We start from the raw sequence: 20,335 nt of genomic DNA on the forward strand, positions 1-20,335 counted from the left end.
CATTTTGTATAACGCAATTGACCTACCGTTCGTTAGGCGCGTAAAAGTATTACAAAATAAACAGTTGATGGTCGTCCTGTCTTGGCTATTCGTGCCGCCCTTTGGTGAATAAACGGAGTGGAGACGAAGTCTTTCTAAGTTGGCAGAATGCAAATGCTCTCCGTGATCATGTTTTTGTCAGCTGAGTATTTACAGAAGCACCAGTATGTAATAGTAATTCTGAATAGCTGGAACGGGCTCAAAAGCCTGGTATAGGCTGATTAAGTGGGTCGTAATACATCCTTCGACTTGAGGGAAAAACTCAACAGTTAAATACACAGCGAGGCCGGAGATAAAACTTTTCCCACGCACAAGACAAAGTACCTGAGAATTTTACAGCGAAAGAAGAAACCAGAATGCCATATAGACACGCACCTTTCAAGTCCATAACTCCAACATATCAAAAATTCAGCAGTTTCCCTTCGTCATTTAAAGAAAGAAGAAATAAGCGTAAAACCACATGTTATCATCCCTAGGTAGCACAACCAAACGACGAAACTGCAACTAATGAAATATATGTGAAAAACCATGCAACAACATTACACTGCAAGCGCCAAGACTGAATAGCAAGAACCAGTATAAAGGTTGCTCGCTCTAGTGTCCATCTTCTAAACAGGCATCTCGATATAAGGTCTCTCTTTTGCTTCTCTTTAAGTAGAAGAACCTAGAATCTACACAAAATACTCACTATCAGAAAAAACATGTCCAAGTTATGGCTATAAAAGGGCCATCACCTCCACTACCCTGGCTTAGACATGTAGACCCACCCCCCCAAGCTTGTGCCTTGTTAGATGACCACACACTGCCCAACAGGATGCAACTCAACCTCAAGTTAGACCTCAATCCGTCAAACTCACGCAGCAATACAGCTTCAGGCCCACCACACGCACACACACACATGTTCTACTTTATAATGGTAGTGATAAATGAATGGAGAAAGCGAGTAATATGGCAGTACTACACCAAACCGGCTTAACCTCTCAGCTGGTGACCGTCCCAATCTTGGCTGCCGGGGTGCCAGGTTAGGCCACTGCAGTCACAGCTACACCACTCGCCTCAGCCAAGGCCGGTTTGGGTCCCAAGCCAGACACACCCACCAACCATCCACTTTTCCTCGCCCGATCAACGTAAGATGCAAACTTCTCACGAGCATCCGGAACATCGAGAGCTAGATCATCGATTCCCTCTGCCACCCTCACAAAACCTTTTGTCATCTGATTCACGGTGATCAGCCCCTCACTGGAACACTGATCCAATAGGTCCAGCATCCTGTCACCATTTTTGGTTTCCATTGCCATAACCAGCGCCTTCTTAACCACCTCATGGTGGAAATAGGGCATGCCAAGCTCACGGATGCACTGGCATGCTTCACTGACCACTCCACCTGAGCCATACTCCTCGAGAAGCTTTATGATTTTATCTTTGGCGTCATCGACAGCCATTCCCGTGGTTCCACCACCAGCACCCCAGCAGCGCAGAATCCTTTCACTTGCATGAGGTGCTGATACAAGCGTTCGAGCAGCACGTACGGTCTCAGCCGCTGAAGAAATCGATGCCAGCTTTGACTCCATCTCATCAAGATTAGCAGGGGCCAGAACCTCATCCACCACAGCTCGTGCAATGAAGAGAGCTAACTCATTCGATGCATTGAGCACATCCAGTGCTGTATCCTCCGCAGACTCCAGGAGCTTCAGGAAGCCTGCGACAACATCTGCAACTGAGAAGACCTCGCTGTAAAGTGCTGACAGCAGAACTGATGCCATCTCTTTCTCATGATTCTTACGATCCATAGCCAGAGTAATCAGTTTCTTGATAAAGATTGGGTTGAACTCCGGCATATCAAGCTCTTCCAGACTCTCAGCGACTTCAAAAGCATCACCAGAAAGGAAGTACTCACATATGAGAGCAGATACTTCCACCTTGTACAACTGTTCATCTTTGTCAGGCAGAGCTTCATCCAAAGGCAGCCAACCTTCTTTTGTGGCAACACGAACAAGGGACTGGAAGATATCTCTTGCAGCAGGCACATCCAGTGTCAAGTCATCTAGACTCTCAGAGACTCGTGCAAAACCCTTTGACATCTGACTTGAACTTATGAGTCCCTCATCTGCAGCTTCCCTCAGCAGCTGGAGAACAAGTGATTCAGCCACAGGATTCCTCTCAATAGCCACGATCATTGCCCGCTTCACCACTTCATGGTGGTAAAATGGCAGCGCAAGCTCTCGCACGCACCGAAGAGCTTCTTGCATATCCCCACTGCGGATATACTCATCAATCAGGACTGTAATCTTTGACTTTGCTGTCTCAACAGTTGCATGTGTAGATCCACCCCACCGTCGTTCTAACAACTCTGCATGGTGTGGTGTCGATAAATGGAGTTTCTCAGCAGCACGGACGGCTTCCGCACCTTTGGAACCCTCAGGAAGTGAGGACTTGGCATGAGATAGGAAAACAGGTGGGAGGATGTCATCCACAACAGCACGAGAAACAAAAAGTGCAAGAACGTCAACAGCACCTGGAATGTCTAGCGCCAAGTCATCAGCAGACTCAAGCAACTTCATGAACCCAGTAGCTATTTGCTCTGATGAGATGACATCTGAATAGAGTGAGGACAGCAGAACAGCAGCCATCTCCTTCTCAACATCATGACGGTCCATTGCCATAGAGATTAGCTTCTTCACAAAATAAGCATTATAAACACGGGAATTAAGGTCCAGAAGATCTGAAGATGCTGTGGCTATATCCCCATTAGTGAAATATTCCTCAATGATAGTTCTGATGGATTTCCTGTAGCTGTCAAATGGTGAAGCAACAATAGATGTAGAGCTCACCAGCTGATAGGGTTCCTGCATGATTTTAATTAAGAATTTCAAATTGAAATAATTGGCCAAGAAAATGCTCATGCATAACTGTAACAAGTTAGATTAGCCTATGAATCATGATCAGATTGTAGAATTCCGTGGAAGCCCAATTGATCTTCCTGTGTGATTCAATTTGGTCGCTTCTTCTCCATTAAACACTTAATCTAGCAAAATCAGTCAATAAAAGTGCAAAGTAGATGAACAAGTTTTTGTTATGTCAAAAAGAGCAACTTATTTGATTAAACCCAAAATTTATAGCATTCGCTTGACAGAAGAATGATTAAACAAATGGCACAAAATTGAGGTCCAACCTTTGAATCTGACAACCATTATAATTAGTCAAAAATCATGGTTATTTAATCAAGGATTGTCTGGATGCAAGATTTAGTTTCTGTGAAAGGAAAACATCCACCAGACATGGATTCTTGAGTTCCACCAGAGAAAAGGAGAACGTGGAATCAAGACAAAGATCAGATGTACAATCAGTTAGAAATTATTAACTATTCCTGCTGTATAGGTGGCAAGAAACAGCTTTTGAACCTTGACGCCAAAGGAAACTGAAAATAGGTGTCTAAAACAGAACCCACACTCAGGCATCAATTAGATATGATATTTGATTAACTTTACTTAGACCAGCAAAGGGATACAGTGGCACAGACCAGAGAACAGGGAGAGCTTTGGACCTGCCAAATCTACCATTTCAACTTTCTGTGAGAAGATTTTGTTGCAAGCTGCTCAATACACCATCACTTTTTCTCATCTTCAAACAAATGCTAAACTTTCATGTAAAAAGACGAAATGAAAGTCCTTCGCTAGGTCTACCACAAGATGAAAAATGACGCAATTTTTCTTTTCAGAAAGAGACCAAACAATTTGTCTAGAAATAGCTATACCGTGGCCAAAATTTATCTATGTAAGTTGCTCACAGAGAGAGAGAGAGAGAGAGAGAACCTCCTCACTGTCATAATTAGGGTCATTGCGGTCCAGCTCTGCAGAACCATCAGTATCAAGTAGCCTCCCCCATGTACCCTTCCCTCCAGCACCATCTATAACACACAGAGCAGGAATCAGGAGCCATGTTTCATTTGAAGGTAAGTTAAATTTACGATACCTGCACACTTAAACGAAAACCTTGTACTACACAATTAGAGTAACCCAGGATTGCAAGCAACTCAACTATGTAACGTAATACTGCTTTTAACAAGTGAAAAGTCCTGCAAAGTGCAAAGACTTCACCAAGTTTCCAGGATACACAGGAACCTTATTCTACCAACATGTAGTTATTTACCAAACTAACATAAGAAATCTAGCAAGTTGCCAGGACCATTAATTGAGAACATAGAATCCATGAGCCATTCCATATGACCAAAAAATTTGCTGCACAAGATACTACAATGGAATCACCCAAAAGTTACATTCAAGCTAGTTCAACCTTTCAAGCCCTTATACTGTAATGCATGACATTAGTATTTAGAGGTAAACAAGGGTCACAATGTACTCCCAGAAAGAAACATCAATACATAGACCACAAAATTAACTAGAATATCTGTGCAAGTTCTCCATTAAAACCCACAGCTTTATAAGCTTCGCAGTGTTACGTCCAGGATGTAACACTTTTCAAAGCTTACAATCACAATTCCCCATATGAGAGACGGTCTCAATTTCGTTCTAAGCTGCTGTAAGCCAATCCATAGAAAAAAATAGCTAACAGAAAAGAATCAGTTTTTCAGCACAAGTGAAGAACAAATATCCTAGGCACTCTATCAAGTAACAATGACAATTGCCATGCCAGTTGCATCAGGAAGGTTCCATGAGTCCAAGGACTCTATAGGCCGGACCCTTTTAGCATCTCTATAATACACAAATGTTTCTCTCAATTTGCAATCAATGTCAACAACTTTGCTTATGATGAAAAAGGAGGAGGAGGTTCTGCACAATTATATATCCTAGATTTTCTTCTTTTTTTTCAGCTAAATAAAAGCACCTGTAAACAGTTTCCAGCCTTCATTATCAAATGTCAAACAAAATTTCAAGAAATAAATCTAGCAAACTAGACAAACAGTAGCAACAGCAGTTCTTTTTCTCATCAATCCAGAATCTATCCTGAATTATTCCAAGAGCTCCAACTTGAGAAGAATCATAGTCAATGTTTTGGGCCTTTTGGCCTTCAAGTCCCTTCAAATTTTCGGAAGAACACTCCCAATGAAATAAAAGATCACAATAACAGATAGGAAACCTAATATATAAAACACAGTGCAGCTTTCAAAACGAACATCAAATTCTGTTAATCCTATGCAGATATGGTAAAAAACGCTTTTTTTTTTACTTTCTGTTATTTATGAATCTGGAATAATCTTACAATTTCCAGCAAAAATGGAGAAGTCACCATCTAGGTAAACACCAAGCAACAACTGACTGATAACAGAATGCATAAGGTGGAGCTCAGCTGCCATGGTAAGGATCGGGATGGACTTAGAACTTTCCGTCCATGATTCACTGAATGTGCAGTCTCTGCAGAGCTCAGCCATGACCTGAACCACCATTAGCATGGCCTGGCTCTTATTATGTTCAGAAGAGACCCAAATCTGGACCCTCTATCACATGAATCCTTCAAATAGTCAACACACCCTAGTTGGCAGCAGGTACAGCTTCCAATTTCTGATATTATACTCTAATTTAGTTACATATACATGTCAACTAAGCAATATCAGGACCGTACAAAATGATTATAGGCCATCCAATCAGCTAGATCATTCACACGTTGCCTGTTGAAAATGTAGGTTTACATGTGACACTTTGTAAACTACCAATCAAATTAATCGGACTCATAAAAATCATTAATATACATGCATACATACATACATAGGAAAGGAGTTAAACCAGTCCCATTTATAGACTGGTTTTTCAGGTCTCCTCTCTCCCTAGTGTCCTCCAATCCATAGGAGGGAATCTATGTCACACGGATACGGGTACGGGTATCCTGTGGGTACGGGTACGGGTACGGGGATACGGCAAGTTTCAAAATTTTAGGATACGCGGACACGGCGAATATTAAATTCAAAAAAAATAAAAATGATAAAAAGATGGAAAAAACGTATAATGAACATAAAATTTATGAAACAGTGAAATAAAACATCGCACATAAGATGAAAAATATGATTCTAAACCGTCCAATCTTCAAACCAAAACATCCCCAAATCGGCAAGAAATATCCAATATACATTAAACATAAAAAAAAGATGGAAAAAACGTATAATGAACATAAAATTTATGAAACAGTGAAATAAAACATCGCACATAGCATTGAAGAATATGATTCTAAACCAAAAACATCCCCAAATCGGCAAGAAATACCCAATCTAAAAAATCCCCAAATAAAAGTTGAAACCCTAACTTCTAATATCGAAAATAATAGACAAAAGAAACACTTACCTGTCTGTCGCCGGCTGCCGCCGGACGCCACCGGAAGTCGCCGGAGGTCGTCGCCGTCGCCCGCCATTGCCGAACTGTGCTGCCAGCCTGCGGCGGAAGCCGTCGAGGGTAAAGGAAGGTCGACCGTCGAGGGTAAGTGTTAATGCGTAAAACAAAACGGGTTAAAAAATCGGTTATAAAAGTGGTTTGGATCGGGTCTGACCCAGACCCGATCCAAAACGTATCCAGCCGTATCGCCGTGTCGGGATCCCCGTGTCGGCGTGTCGACGCCGGTACTTGAACCATTCTGCCGTATCCGTGTGACATAGGAGGGAATACAGTAACGGAGATGACAAAAGAAAAAAGAATGACAGGAAAAGAGAAAAGGTCAGTGATATAAAAAAAAAAGTTTCGGTGAATATTATATATATAAAAGAGAAATTGAAATTTGCCGACTGTTGATTGAGCATTACCAGATGAATGTATTTTATTTTTTGTTGCTAAAAATCCCAAAAACAGCTGCTAAAATCCTTGAAAAACTGTCACCAATGTATGGAAAACAGAAATCCATCCGGCAACACTCAGCAGCCGACAGATTTCAATTTTACATACATACATATGTGCAATGCAAAAATGTTGTGATATTAACCAAATAACAGTAACTACCTGACACAAAATTCAAATGCTACTAACAAAAGTATTATTCAAATCATGGGAATGTCACGCCTTAATGTGATCAATTGAGAGAGAAAACTTATTGTTTTATCTCATTTAGGTAATGAATTTTTTGTAATGCATTACGATGTGATGAACCCCCAGCTATAGGACACCTTCCCTACTTGGTCCAGTCAACCAAGGCCAACCAGCTCGTGTTAGTGTGTTCATACCTAGATCTAAAAACATCAAAATCCAGTCCAAAACCATTAGACCAGACCAGCGCACTTTCCTAACGATGTGGAGTTATATTATGGTGAACCAGGCCAAGTACAAAGGAGGGTTTAAGTTGGTCAAAGCATGGCAAGGACTTTTCTCACCAAAGACCAGTCCATATGATAGAAGATCATCATGGTGGTCTCCTTGTGCCCATCTATATACATATATCACATGGGTATGAAATCATATCATGGAGGTGATGATGAAAGTGGACAGCCCATCCCTAGGATGGCCCACACTGTGCTATGGTGAATTGAAGATACACATTACAATTTACATGTCATGGCCTCCATGGCGTGGCCTTGCCTATCAACATGACAATGAAAAAGGAACCATAACATTTACTCCCTTTAAAAAGAAAGGAGAAATGCATATGAAGAGGAGCAGCCACACAAAGAACAATAAATAAAAGGATAAGGACAAAAATCATGATGATGCCTCCCATAGAAAGACACTCAAGTTTAACTAGATTTCACCAAAGATTTCTCCATTTATTTTTGAATTTCCTTATTTTAGTTAATTTGGATGAACACTCTAGTTTGGCAGTTCTTTTTGAGGATATGAGCATGCTTTTCTTTTCCATTTGAATTAAGTACCACAGTCACAAATAATGTCTCAGAGTTTTAAATGGCGAGATTTTTCTCGGGTATAATATAGCGAGCTTGAGAAAAATATGGTAAACTTTTAAAAATTTTAAAAAACTAAAAATGGGGGAAAATAAAATAAGTGTGAAATTAATATAAATAGATTTGCAACAAATAAAAAATAGAAAATGAAAAAGAAACTGTTTGGCATTAAAAAAAACTGAAAAAAATGAAAAAGTGAAAAAAACGCATTTTTTTCAAAAAAAATGTTTTTATTTTAGTTTTAAACAGCCTTTTTTTTTTTTAGTTTTTCCCAAAAAAAAGCGTTTTCTGTGACTATGGAATTAATTTCCACAACTAGAATAGAAAATTCTATTTAAGCTCCATCCATTTTCAATGTACACATGTCATGAAAATGACATAAAATTATTTGAGTCTCTGTCCTTCTTAGCATGTGAACCAGGAAATCTTCTCCTAATATCTCTGCCAATCAACATGACAGGTTAGTCCAGCCACCGCTCGAAGTCGTCCTGTAGCAACCTCAGACTAGCACCAAGGCTCTCCTATCAAGTAAGGGCTGAAGGCAAAACATGCTACAACTTGGTCATGGGTCGGGCTCTCCAGCACTCAAGCCTGAAGCCACCATTTGCATTCCCTAACTCCTTCATCACGAAGGCTTATCTGCACCACCACCATTTCATGGCGTGATCAACTGTTGCCAAATACATATGCACCTTTATTTGAGGTGGCCCCTATCTGTCGTCCTTGTTAGGGTCCATAGTGATCTTGCAAGTGTGGGTTAGGCAACTAGTTAGGCTTGCCTCATGATATGGGTATATATACATTACATCTATATGGTATATTTCAAATAGACTGAGATGGGAAGTGGAAGTTTTCATTTTTCCTTTTTATCTTATTTATTTACCAACGGAAGCTGATTTCATCAGCAAGTGACACTCATCAATCCTAAATTCCTAATGAATGGAGAATGAAGCAATCAGTACTATTCTCTTTCTTTTGGGGTTGTCGTTGTAATGAAAAACTCCAGCTGGCTATCATATCTTTCATGTACTGCTAAACAAAACATTGAAGCTAGAAGCCTAGAACATGACCAAGAGAAGTGGATCTACACAGTACCTAGCATCCTCACAGTATCCCTCCACCCAAGGTTGAAAGAAGTGAATCATCTATTGATGCATACCTGGCCAGCAGCCAGTATGCGTAACTAAGTAAGAAAAAACAATTCTTTTAGAATGCCCAAACATATCAACTTTGGTTGCCACGCCCAAGGAGATGAAAAAGTCCTCAACGAAAATGTGTCAACTTCTGTATTTTAATTTTTACTACTTGCCATATAGTTTTGTCTTTGTTCTTTTTTTTTCTCTCCATAGGGAGGACGACAGAAACCAACTTCTCAAAGATGTCTGTCGACTGCTGTATCTTATCACTTGCCATAAATTTTACCTTCTTTTTCTTTTTCTCCCTCCTCTCTAGAAGCCGCTATCATCCATAGCCTACAAAGAAACATGGAAAATCCGACCTACAAAAGCAGAACATGGAAAGATTGCACAAACGCTAATTTTACCAGGACAAGCATCCAAAAGATCACTTTTTAATAAATGTGAAGTCTTATTCACATATATAGGAAATCCCGATCTCACCTTTCTTTACACGGACGAGTTTTCCCGAATGATGTCTACGTGAATTCTTCACTCGGGAATGACGATCAGAGTTAAAAGAAGACTGGGAGTTAAAAGACAAAGAAGAATGACCATTATTTTGTGATGCTTGTCTCAACAATTCCCTCTGTTCTTCTGTAAGGAAACCCTCATCAGATGCCATCTGAAACCAAAACGTGAAATAAAAGAGATCAGCACATTAGGAGCTTGCAACATTGAATTCATATAGCTTACATGCAAATCGACTCCCACGATGGATCAATTAATGAAACAGGACAGTGGATCCAGATATAAGCATACAAACATGATACTTTGACTTTCTGTTATCGATCCTTGACCTTCAAGTAATTCTTAAATTCAGTTTGGTCTAAATTTCGCATCAGTGAGAACAAACCAAGCAACTGTAACATCTATTTTCTGACTTGGATAATAAAAATGGAACTACTTTGTTCCGTGCAACTAATCAATATGAAAAGCCTAAACCACCAAACTAATCAATCAAAATTAAGAATAATTTTGCTTTTTCATATTGACCAATATACAGTTCAAATTTGAAGCTATTTCTATCTTCGGTGGAAAGTATCAAAAAAGTGCATTTTTCACACTGTTTCTTCCATCCGCATCCTGACATAGTGTACAGTTCCAGTGAGCATGGAATGCACACATATGCTTAACCAACAATATCCGTCCACAAGAAGGCTGAAGTAATAACCCAACAAAAAGAAAAAAAAATAACTAGCAAAGAGACAAGTGAAACGCAACAATTGAAAAAGTAAGGAAGGAGTCATCTTCATGACTTTCTTCGTAAATCACGTCCCTCGATGCCCATTACTTCTGTGAAGCAGAAAGACCCAACAAAACCAGGCTCCCCCCTCTGCCTGTATCGTCGGAGCTGATCGGTTGGCATTTCACGATTTCTAGGCAAATAAAAAGCCACACAATTACAACCTTTCCCCCTTCTCCTACTTCATTCGTCGATCTAGTGCTCCTACCAGTGAGATACCCAACCCACAAGATACATCGGAGATATCAACGTCAAAGAAACACAAAGCACGGAGCAAACAGAGAGAAATGGAGACCAAATCGAATGGACTAACACAGAACAACAAGAAGTATGACCTAAGAAGCCGAAAACTGGAGTCTTTCCAACAAGCTCCGAGTGCTCCGCGAATTATCCTCAGTCTTGGCCCGAAAGAACTTCGAGCCAAGACCAGAACACAAGGACTCCGAGCTTCCGCCGGCCGCCGATGCCCTGGGATCACCGGAAAACCGCCCGTACGGACGTGGAGCCGAGATTCTATGGCCTTTCTACTGATCGACGAGGGGAGTGGACGGCCGGAGAGGAATGAAGGGAGCAAGGGCGCGCGAGAGAACAGAAAATGGGAGAGTGCCAGAAAGAGGTAGAAAAAGAGGGAAGAAATCACACACGGCGGGGAATTTATATAGACCCTTGAGGGGTCGTCCTTCTCAGGGTTTTGGATATACACGACCTGCCACGTGTGCTCTCCTCTCGCGGTTAACTAATCCACCACTGCGGTTAGGGTTAGGGTTAATGCAGTTCCCGGACCCGGTAGACCTTCCAGGGTCCAAATCCCTACTCTGGTCCGAGAGTGTCAAAAGGGTTGGACTTCCGTTGGAAATTTTGGATCTGGATTCAAACACGAGTCTAAGTCGCTTTATCAAATACTATGAATCGAATACAAATTGGATGCATTATTTGTCCATATCACGATTTTATCGGATGCTCAAATACTAGGATTTGAATTTGTATTCGAATGTGATTAAAAAAAAATGAATGCAATGTTTGAATTCGAATTTTAAATTGACAATTTTAATCCAACTTTTATTTTCATGTTCGGGTTAGAATCCAAACTAAAATACCACCAAATTTGAACAATTGCATTATGATATGAAAGAACCAACTTCCATAATGTGTGAATATTTGATATAATATATGTATTTGAACCGGAATTTAAATCCAAATCCGATTATATATTTATTTAAAACCAATTTTGGTTCATAATTTGATGGGACTTCATTTCTAAATTCATATCTCATGTGCGTCCAATTTTTTTTCCTTCTCTATATCTTTTATTTTAATGGTTTAATTAAATATCTGGTCCAAATCTAATCCTCTAAGCAATGAAAATTTATGCCATTGTGATCTAATCCTCCGTTAAGATCCACATCTTTTTTGCTTGTGAAACGCAACCTTGTGTAAGACGGGTACGATTGAACGTTTGTTATAAAGACAACCGTTTATGATGCAACAACTGTTCTTGATAAATTTAGCAACAGTTCATGGTACTTTTAGCAAGGGATCTTAAACCTTTAACCACATAGAACATGACAACATATAATTGTATTATATATATATATATATACACACAAATAACTGTGCCCTTAGATCATATAAATTTATTTATAATATTTTAGTGTAATGCCAACTCAGGAAAGTAATTACTAATTAATTTAGTAATAACTAAAAGTGCCTATATTATGAGAGCCCTTTTTCTAATTATTTTTCACTTTATATAAATAACTTTTAGCTATGGTATGTATACTAATTTAATTAGTAATTATACATGCACCACGCACGCATGATTAAAGGTCACCCGATGAATCATGATAATTACTGAATATTTAATAAATAAAGTCAATCTGATTACGATTTAAAAGTCAAAATGTAATTATTTATGTATGCATAATAAGAAAAAAAAACGTTTGAATTTCATAATTATGACGACTTATTTAATATCTTTATGTAAAATGTCGCTTTTTATTAAAATTTATGAAAGAAATCTCCCTTTTCAATTGTAGCAAAAAAAAAAAGGCACTGAAATATACATTTTCTGAAATGATTAGTACTTATAAATCGGATACCAAATCCAAACCCGACCCGTTAACTTCCCACTCTGCCCGGCTCCCCCCGATCGTCGGCCTGTTGGGTCATTTCAGTCAACATATTTTCTCTCTTTCTCTCTCTTACCGAGCGAATCGATCGGCTCGGGAGATCGGCGGCGGCTCCGACCAACAACCAACTTCCCTCAAACCCAGCCCTCTCTTAAACTCCCCACAGTCATCCACGAAATTACGACAATAGCACGTCACCCCGCTTCTTCAGTCTCTCCTCCACCATTTGCTTAGGACGCTCAGTCATGACAACGACTTCACATGTTAACAATACTTATTAAGTTAATCATAATATCTTAATTAAGATGCATGATTAGTAGTTTGGCCGCTAGGTCACGACATTTAAGCATGCATTTTATAAAAAAATTTAGGTCTATGATCAAGTTGATTCATCGAAGGTTCTACGTGATACTAGCAATGTTGGCATCTTGATCTAGATCAATTAAATGCTTGAAAACTCGAATTCGATCGAGCTTAGTACAATTAACAAAACCAAAATCTGGAAACCGTACCATAATCTATAGGCATGGCTGCTTTATTAACTAGATAAGTTAACAAATTTAAAATTCAAACCTTATCGCGCAATTTTATGTAAATTTGAGTGCAATGGAATTTAACTTGAAGTTTAAGCGAGTTTATGCATCAAGATTGGTATCATGATGCAATTCAGGGTTCTAGAAAAAGGAGCCGATGTTTAGATGATCATGAAGAGGCATTTGGCAACTAGGACTCCATGAATCTACTCCAATTTTTAAAACTCTGTGTCAATGCGGAATCCAGATGCCCGGGAAGATGTTGCATAAAAAGCGGCAACCTGTTTCTTTGAACAAACTGAATTTAGAATGATATGTGCTTTTCTGAACGATGGCTGTTTTAGAGGAAAGTAAGAGGGGTATTAAAGTGGATACGTTTTACATTGAGTTTTAATGTTGCCATTATTGTTTGTACTTTTTATATGGCTTTGTCTAATAAGTAAAGTTCTTGTACATGAGTTCACCTTCGTTATTATAAGAAATCGGCTACTTTTATATATAATATCATGAGAAGAGAAATTCTCTTTGAATTAAGTAAACACCAAGACTACGAAAGTTGGTTTATAGGTTGCTTTATCGACCTCATAATAATTAAGCCATTCAAGATTAATTGACACATGTATCTTTTTTATAGCCTATCACATTTAAACTGATAAAATGTTTTGAGGAGTGTAACGTAGTTGATCAGCTGCATAATGTAATGCTCAACGTAAATGATATATTGTGTGACCACATAAATTTTAAACAGCTTCGAACCTTATGGGTAGAGAAAAATTTAAGATGAAAAAAAAGAGGGAGTGAAAAAATAAAAATCATTAAACATTTGTAAAAGAAAGATTGGTTAGACTCTTTCGCAATTGTAATACATAAACATAAACACGGATAATTCTCTGGTGAGGAAGAGCTAATTTGGATACTTTAATGGAAGGGAAGGGTGCTTCTGTAATTTAGGTCGGTTGTATCGTTTCCTAACAGCTGCAAAGAAACAACCACCGAACCCATCTCACTGTTAGAAGCAGGCTTCCCTCCCTCCCTTCCTCTCTTTCTTTTATCTTTCCTTTCCCTCTCTTCCATTGCAGCCATGGAAGAAGCAGAGGTAAGAGACGAGACTCTCTCTCACTCTCTAGTCTCGGAAAAGGGCGGTTTTTCATCTTTTCACACGTCTCCCGGCGGCTTTTCTATCCCTTCTTTGCCTTCTCTTAGGGTTGTCATCGGCTTCTCTCTTATCAGCTTTCTGTCTCTAAGCTTCTGCAGGTGATGGGTCCTCTGCCGGTCGCCATTTCTGCTCCACCAGCTGCGGATTCGATTCACATGAGGCTACCTCCAAGATGGGTTTCAGCTGAGGCTGTCCAGAGCGTCGCCAGGGAGGCGGCGGAGAGGATTCTGGCCGCTGAGCGGAAGGCCTGGAGGTTCCAGAGGGACGTCGATGCTGTGAGGGAGGAGGCGCTGATGATGCTGGTACGCTTGAAGCAGACGATGGACTTGAAGGTGGGAGGTGGTTGGTCTTCCTAGATTTTTCCTATTTGGGTTTCTCTGCGAGTTCTTTTTCTTTTTGGTGCTTTTTTAGTTGGTAGGCTGCAGTTTTGTATCGATGGTTGACGAGGTTTCTTGTTAGCCTTTTTTGTGATGATGGTGCTTCGTGCCCTTTTTTGTGCTTTTGTTGATTTTTGTGGTTGACGGTTTAAAAGTTTCAGTTTGTCTAATGAACAGAATTGTTGCTTAACTTGCTTGATCGTTGTAGAACATCTTGAGTTGCTTGCTTTGCAAAGTGGGATATTGGGTTTGTTATCGTCATGATTTGATCTATTGGATTGTTTGTCGGCCTTTTCTTGCCTTGTTCGAGTACAATTATCTCTTCTAATGCTGATCATGTTTCGGCCTTGAATGGTTCTCTTTCTCTTTGTTGACGACGGCAAAACTCTGGCATTTGGATCGTCCAATTTTGGTTTGCTAGCTAGATAATGATAATAGTTTGCCAAGTGGGTTATTATTTTGATTGCTGTAATGTCCTCTGCTTTTTGTGTCACAATTGTTTATGACATTTAGTACCGATGGGGATGTATTACTTGCTGGTTTAGCGAGGGTTCCTTAATTGAGCCTGCAAGTAACGTGCCTTGAAACATATGTGGATTTGGTTTCTGAACGCAAGCCAATGGTTGTGAAAGAATGAGCTGCGACAGCATTGATGGTCCTTACCGGAATGGTTATATTTCCAGCTATAACCGTGATGAAGGAAATGATAGTTTTAGATGGAGAGGGGACGAAAGATGAGAGGATTGCTTTCCCCTTTTATATGTGAAATTTGGTAGGTAATGACGTTGGAGAGATCTTTTTAGTTTTTAACGTCTAAGCAAGAGTAAAGCTGTTATAAAAAGGGAGTCAGAATCCTTTGACATTGCCTTGCATAGCAACAAAATCAAATTCAGGAAATAGCATTGTGCTTTTAGCTGGTTAGAACGGAGTGGCCAGCCTTTTAAGTTTTAAGACCCTGATTCATATTATGCGCTGAATGATATGACGAAGATAGAGCTGGAAGAGATATCATCAGAATGTCAGAAATCTTGTAATGATCCTTAATTACCTTCCTGCTAGGTGCTTTCTACCATATTTTGCAAGCTTTTGATTTCAAATCAAACCCAATATGAAATTGACAAATGACAACCATCTCAGACTGTCTTGGTCTGGTGCATGAAACTGTCATAAAATTACAGGGCGAACTTGCTTCCTTTTCCAAGTGTGATTGTAAACATGTGCTACATATGTACCCATGATACATTTATCAGGTTGATTTACTTATCACCGATCTGGTTATGGTGTCTGGTTGTGTTTGTATACGTAATTTAGTTTATCTTCATTGTGGATATATAATTTTGATTGAAACATTACCTGCTAAGCTTTCCCTTAGATCCTTTTGTTAACATCTGTTGTTTGGGTAATTGGTCATTAATCTAGTCCAGATTCTTAGTTTGCTTTCTGTCCTAAAGCTTTCTGATGGCTAAACTGTGTGAAGTTTTCCTTATTATTTTTTTGCTTCTTCATGTCTATATACTTTTGCTTCTTTTTTGTCATTTAGAGAAAGTGAGATGTTTATCTAGAGGTTCACCAAGTATTAGTTTATCCTTCTAATAGTGGAGTGTGAATCTAGTTTATTAGTTTATCCTGCTAATAGTGAGAGTGAAGCTAGTTTATTAGATTATCCTGCTAATAGTGGAGACTGAAGCTTGCATGTATTGAAGATTGTGAGTTCCGTTCTTATTGGTTGGATAATGTACAATTTAGCAGTCAAAGGTAAGATTCTGTTTAGCTGATTATTCTGAATCTGTTTAAAGATTGCATGCTATAGCTTGTAAGAGTCCTCCTTCAACTTAGGTACTGTTTTCTTTGAAGATCTTATGCTGGAAAATTATAAATTTGTGTATCATCTGTATTGTTATCCTTGTTAAGCATATTGCTTTGAAATCTTATCAATTGTTTTGTGGATTTAATATGGAGTTTTGTTGTGTATTAATTCTCTCTCTCTCTCTCCCCCCTTTTTCATCTTAGAGTGCCTGTTGTAACCATCTATAGAATTTGGTGCTTACTTCTGATGTTTCTATTTATTTTGATTGCTCTTTGGTTCTTGTATCCATTGCTCCCTGACTTATATTTTCGGTGCAAAACTTACTAGCCATTTTGCAGCTTGTTTTCATGAATTTTATGTGCACATGCAGATGTCCTTTTTACTTCTTGTTCTTACTTATGCCAACCTTCCACCTCTATATACATGCACATTGATATAACTGCTATTTTTTTTTGTCGTTTTTTGAAATTAGTTTCAAGTAGTTTGGTGGCTTGAGTAAATATATGATGACATAGTATGGGTGCTTAAATGTATTTCAGCTTTTAGCATTCAAAAAGCTTTACTAATGAGCGTCATCATTAAACCAAGCTGCACTGAGAATGGCAGTAGAAAAAGAAAAGCCATAAAAAGTATTGCAGAAACTTATATGAATCTCATTGTGCTTTATTTCCTTCAATGCTATTAATGCCTTATAATTGTCTAACTAACATCATTGCATTCCCAGATTGCTGAAGCAGAAAAGGCATCATTCATTCAGAGCAGAAGGATTAAGGAACTTGAGTCTCAGCTAATGGAAGCAGAAGATACAATACAAAATCTTAGAAATGAATTGAATAGATCCTCTGGAGAGTGTGGGAAGAAAAATGTCATTCGGGAGGCATCAGATCCACATGTTTTAGCAACAAATGCCACTTCTTTTCAATCTGCTTGTAATGGAGACAAATTCAAATCATCAGTTTCTGTTTGTTCCCAAAGTGAACCACTCCCACTGTCTGAATACAAGGGCATGGATTTCAGATTGTCAAATGACTCCCAGCAAGAAATGTTTGGAAATTCAACAGTACAGAGTAGTGCATCCTTAGAAAACTTTAATGCATGCAACCCAGACTTAGCAGCAATTATTTTGAGATGTAAAGAAACAGAATCATATAGGAATGGATGTACTCAAAGAATTCGTGCATTTGAGAAGAACCTACTTGCTGAACGTTGGCCTCGTTCTGAAAAAAATATTAATGGGTACTCCCTTGGAAAGAATGGCATTGATGCAACTGGTGCCCTAGAACAATCTTTTGCTCTTTCATCTGCCATGAATAAGGAAAATGAAGCAGGAATTGAGGATGTGAACAACCTGACACAAGCTAGGGACATGGTGCACATTGAGGGCCACACTGAGAAGAAAGAAGCTGGTAAGTCAGCACATTGCTCTTCTTTAAGAAATAGTGTCTGTCAGAATATCCTTTTGACAAAATTTTACTTGCTCAACTTCACTTCACTAGCCAATTTTCTCGAAGTGTAACGAGTCAGGTGCTAGTGATGCATTAGATGAAAACATTTTGACAAAAATTACCAATGAATTTGCTAACGAGTCTAACTTACAACCAACATCCACTGACGGGGATAAAGAAGTCACTGATGAGTCTGACATGTATGTGTTGTATTGTCAGGTGATGACTGCTATGTGGAGGAAGGCAAAGACCTGGAAGAGCATACTAATTTATCTGCTGATGTTGATTCCCTAAGCAGTGGACATGATTGCATTCCCTTGTCCTCAGCTCTAAACATGGCTGACAAAGCAATTCAATGTGAAGACAGCAGTGTGAATGCGTTGGCTGAAAATGGAAATATTCATAGCAACACAGAAAAACAGGAAATGAATTATGGTCCGGCACTCAGCAAGCCAGATTCTGAAGCTGCAAATGATCTGGATGATTCCACTACAATAGAGACCATCATGAAATCCAATTCATTGCAGAACTCTTATGTGAACGAAAGGCATTCTGAACCTCCTAATGCCCCTGCCCGACCTGTGAATGATAAGCTTCTCAAGTACACATTTCATAGGAAACGCAAAAGGGAAGTATCATGTAACAAGCCTGAAAATATTGTTGAGGAAAAGAAACCATGTTCAAGGAAGAGGACAGCTAGAAGACCTCGTAGTATGCACAAGCCATGTGGCTCTAGCACAGTGATGGAGTCATCTCGGGATAGCAGGCGACTGGTGCAGGTTGCTCGTCAGGTTTCTACCTTCTCTTTGTCCTAAACACTAGTTATTATAATTGCGTCTGTTGTTGTAGTTGATCTCAATTGTCTAGCCAAGTGGTGCATACTAGTGTGCTAGCTTTTAAATGGTTAGACTGGAATTTGCCTTTGCACTGCCATGGCTTTGTAGGTTGCTGGTTTCTGCAATTTGTTGCTAAAGGGAGAAAAAAAGAAAACTGGGCATTGCTTGTGAACATGTTGTCTATCCTATCTGGGCTACCTTACAGAAAGACTCTGGGCAACTGGAGGTGGTTTCGGATAGGCAAAAGATAAAATGCAACATAGAATTTAAAATTTAGCATCTTCAGCTGGTTATGACTTCAAGAACAAAAGTTCAAACAAGGTTGCCTATTAGGATTTACTTTTGTGTGTTATAACAAACCTAATTCTAGGCCTCAAATTCTGGCCTTGTCCTACTAGCAGTCATCAGTCATGGTCCTGCCACAGGGATAGGACGCATGGATCAAAGTTAGATCTAGAGGGTGAAGAATGTAAATGCTTAGTTTTAGAAGCTTTTACTTATTTAAGATCTTTGCTATGGGGCATTTATTCTGGAACAACTGGAGTAAATGTTAGGGCTAGAAAGGGTTTGTAAGTTTATCTGGCAATGGACAAATGACAGTTTCTGAGCAAAGTGGCATCTTCTGATTAATATCAGGCATAAGAGAAGTAAACCAAAAATGATTAAAAAAGTAATATAATTCTATCTTGGAGGATTTGGTATAGCATGGGATTACAGCTTTCCTTGCTAGAGGGCTAGTGTGGACCACTATTTAAAAATTCCCCCTCTTGCCCTTCTCTTGGACTAGTATGCGATCAATAATTTATATTTTTGGAGTCTTCAGGTTGGGTTTAGTGCTAAACCTGTTGATTATTTATAATTCTGTGACAAATCATCTCTATGTGGGAAAGCTACCTCTTAGGGTTTCCTAGTATGTGTTAAAATTATCAATTCAACGTTAAGCTGCAATTCTAGATAAGAAACGAAAGAAGAATCCTTCCAAGATCTTTATGTTAAAGGACAGTGTCACTGTGGCAACTTCTGATCTTCCTCCTCTGCATCTGGTCCTTTCTTTGTTCCCACTGCATGAGTTGAAGAACAACAAAGACACACATTTGCTAACACCCACAAACACATAACCTAGGTTAACCACATTGCAACATTTTTTATCAAGTTTGTCTCATGGACGTCTTTCTTAGGAAAGTTATTCTTATGCCTGTTTTGGGTTCTGTATACTTGCAGCTCATTTCTTTGTCTGGGAGGCGATGGTGATGAAATATTCCTACATCTGAAAAATAAGACACTTGTTTATGGGTGCACGAACAAGCCCCAGATCTGGGGGGATTTGTCCCTTGCAGTATCTCCAGTGGCCCAATTGTCTTCCGAAAAGTCATCTCTGTCCTTATCTGAAGGCTCCATGAGGAATATTGCAGGACGGTTGGAGGTCTCTTTCACTTTTCAAATAAGCTAGTGAACCAATGGTCAGCCTTGTACATTCTACTTCCATGTTTCTTCTCAAGGTATTGCATTCTTAAATGTCTGTGGTTATTACATTGCTAGAATATTCAACCTGTAACGTGCGTGAATCATAGCTCTGAGTGACTTAACAGTCATCAATCCTCGATGTATTCCGTCTCTTGTCCATGTGGAACAGAATGGTAGGTTTTGTTAATGGTTCAACAGTCTGTAAGAATAATTTCTTGTTTATCAAAGCAAACTGATCTACATTCCTGTTGTATAATGAGATGCTGTTAGCGTCAGCTACTTGAGCAGGCTCAGCAA

The 20,335-nt window shown here is 39.2% G+C and overlaps 2 protein-coding genes across 4 annotated transcripts; one reads left to right on the top strand and one right to left on the bottom strand.

Moving 5' to 3' along the window:
- Nucleotides 1-516: 516 nt before the first annotated feature.
- On the bottom strand, nucleotides 517-10,932 carry LOC116258426 (MA3 DOMAIN-CONTAINING TRANSLATION REGULATORY FACTOR 3-like). 3 transcript variants are annotated; one of them, XM_031635575.2, is made up of 4 exons: nucleotides 10,627-10,932; nucleotides 9,601-9,670; nucleotides 3,852-3,946; nucleotides 517-2,885 (listed from the first exon to the last, which is right to left on the bottom strand). In XM_031635575.2, exons 2-4 carry the CDS (start codon nucleotides 9,668-9,670, stop codon nucleotides 1,062-1,064), a joined length of 1,989 nt encoding a protein of 662 aa, XP_031491435.1. In that variant the 5' UTR covers nucleotides 10,627-10,932; the 3' UTR covers nucleotides 517-1,061. The 3 variants fall into 3 exon arrangements, with proteins under 3 accessions (XP_031491435.1, XP_031491433.1, XP_031491434.1); XM_031635573.2 differs by having other exon boundaries at nucleotides 9,490-9,670; XM_031635574.2 differs by lacking the exons at nucleotides 9,601-9,670; nucleotides 10,627-10,932 and adding an exon at nucleotides 6,333-6,419.
- A 3,009-nt stretch (nucleotides 10,933-13,941) lies between these two features.
- Nucleotides 13,942-20,335, top strand: LOC116259661 (uncharacterized). Its single transcript, XM_031637527.2, has 5 exons — nucleotides 13,942-14,049; nucleotides 14,208-14,441; nucleotides 17,018-17,699; nucleotides 17,958-18,529; nucleotides 19,796-20,335. The coding sequence occupies exons 1-5, from the start codon at nucleotides 14,035-14,037 to the stop codon at nucleotides 19,823-19,825; spliced, it is 1,533 nt and encodes a 510-aa protein (XP_031493387.1). The 5' UTR covers nucleotides 13,942-14,034; the 3' UTR covers nucleotides 19,826-20,335.

This window comes from Nymphaea colorata, chromosome 8, assembly GCF_008831285.2.
Source record: "Nymphaea colorata isolate Beijing-Zhang1983 chromosome 8, ASM883128v2, whole genome shotgun sequence".
Lineage (NCBI taxonomy): Eukaryota > Viridiplantae > Streptophyta > Magnoliopsida > Nymphaeales > Nymphaeaceae > Nymphaea > Nymphaea colorata.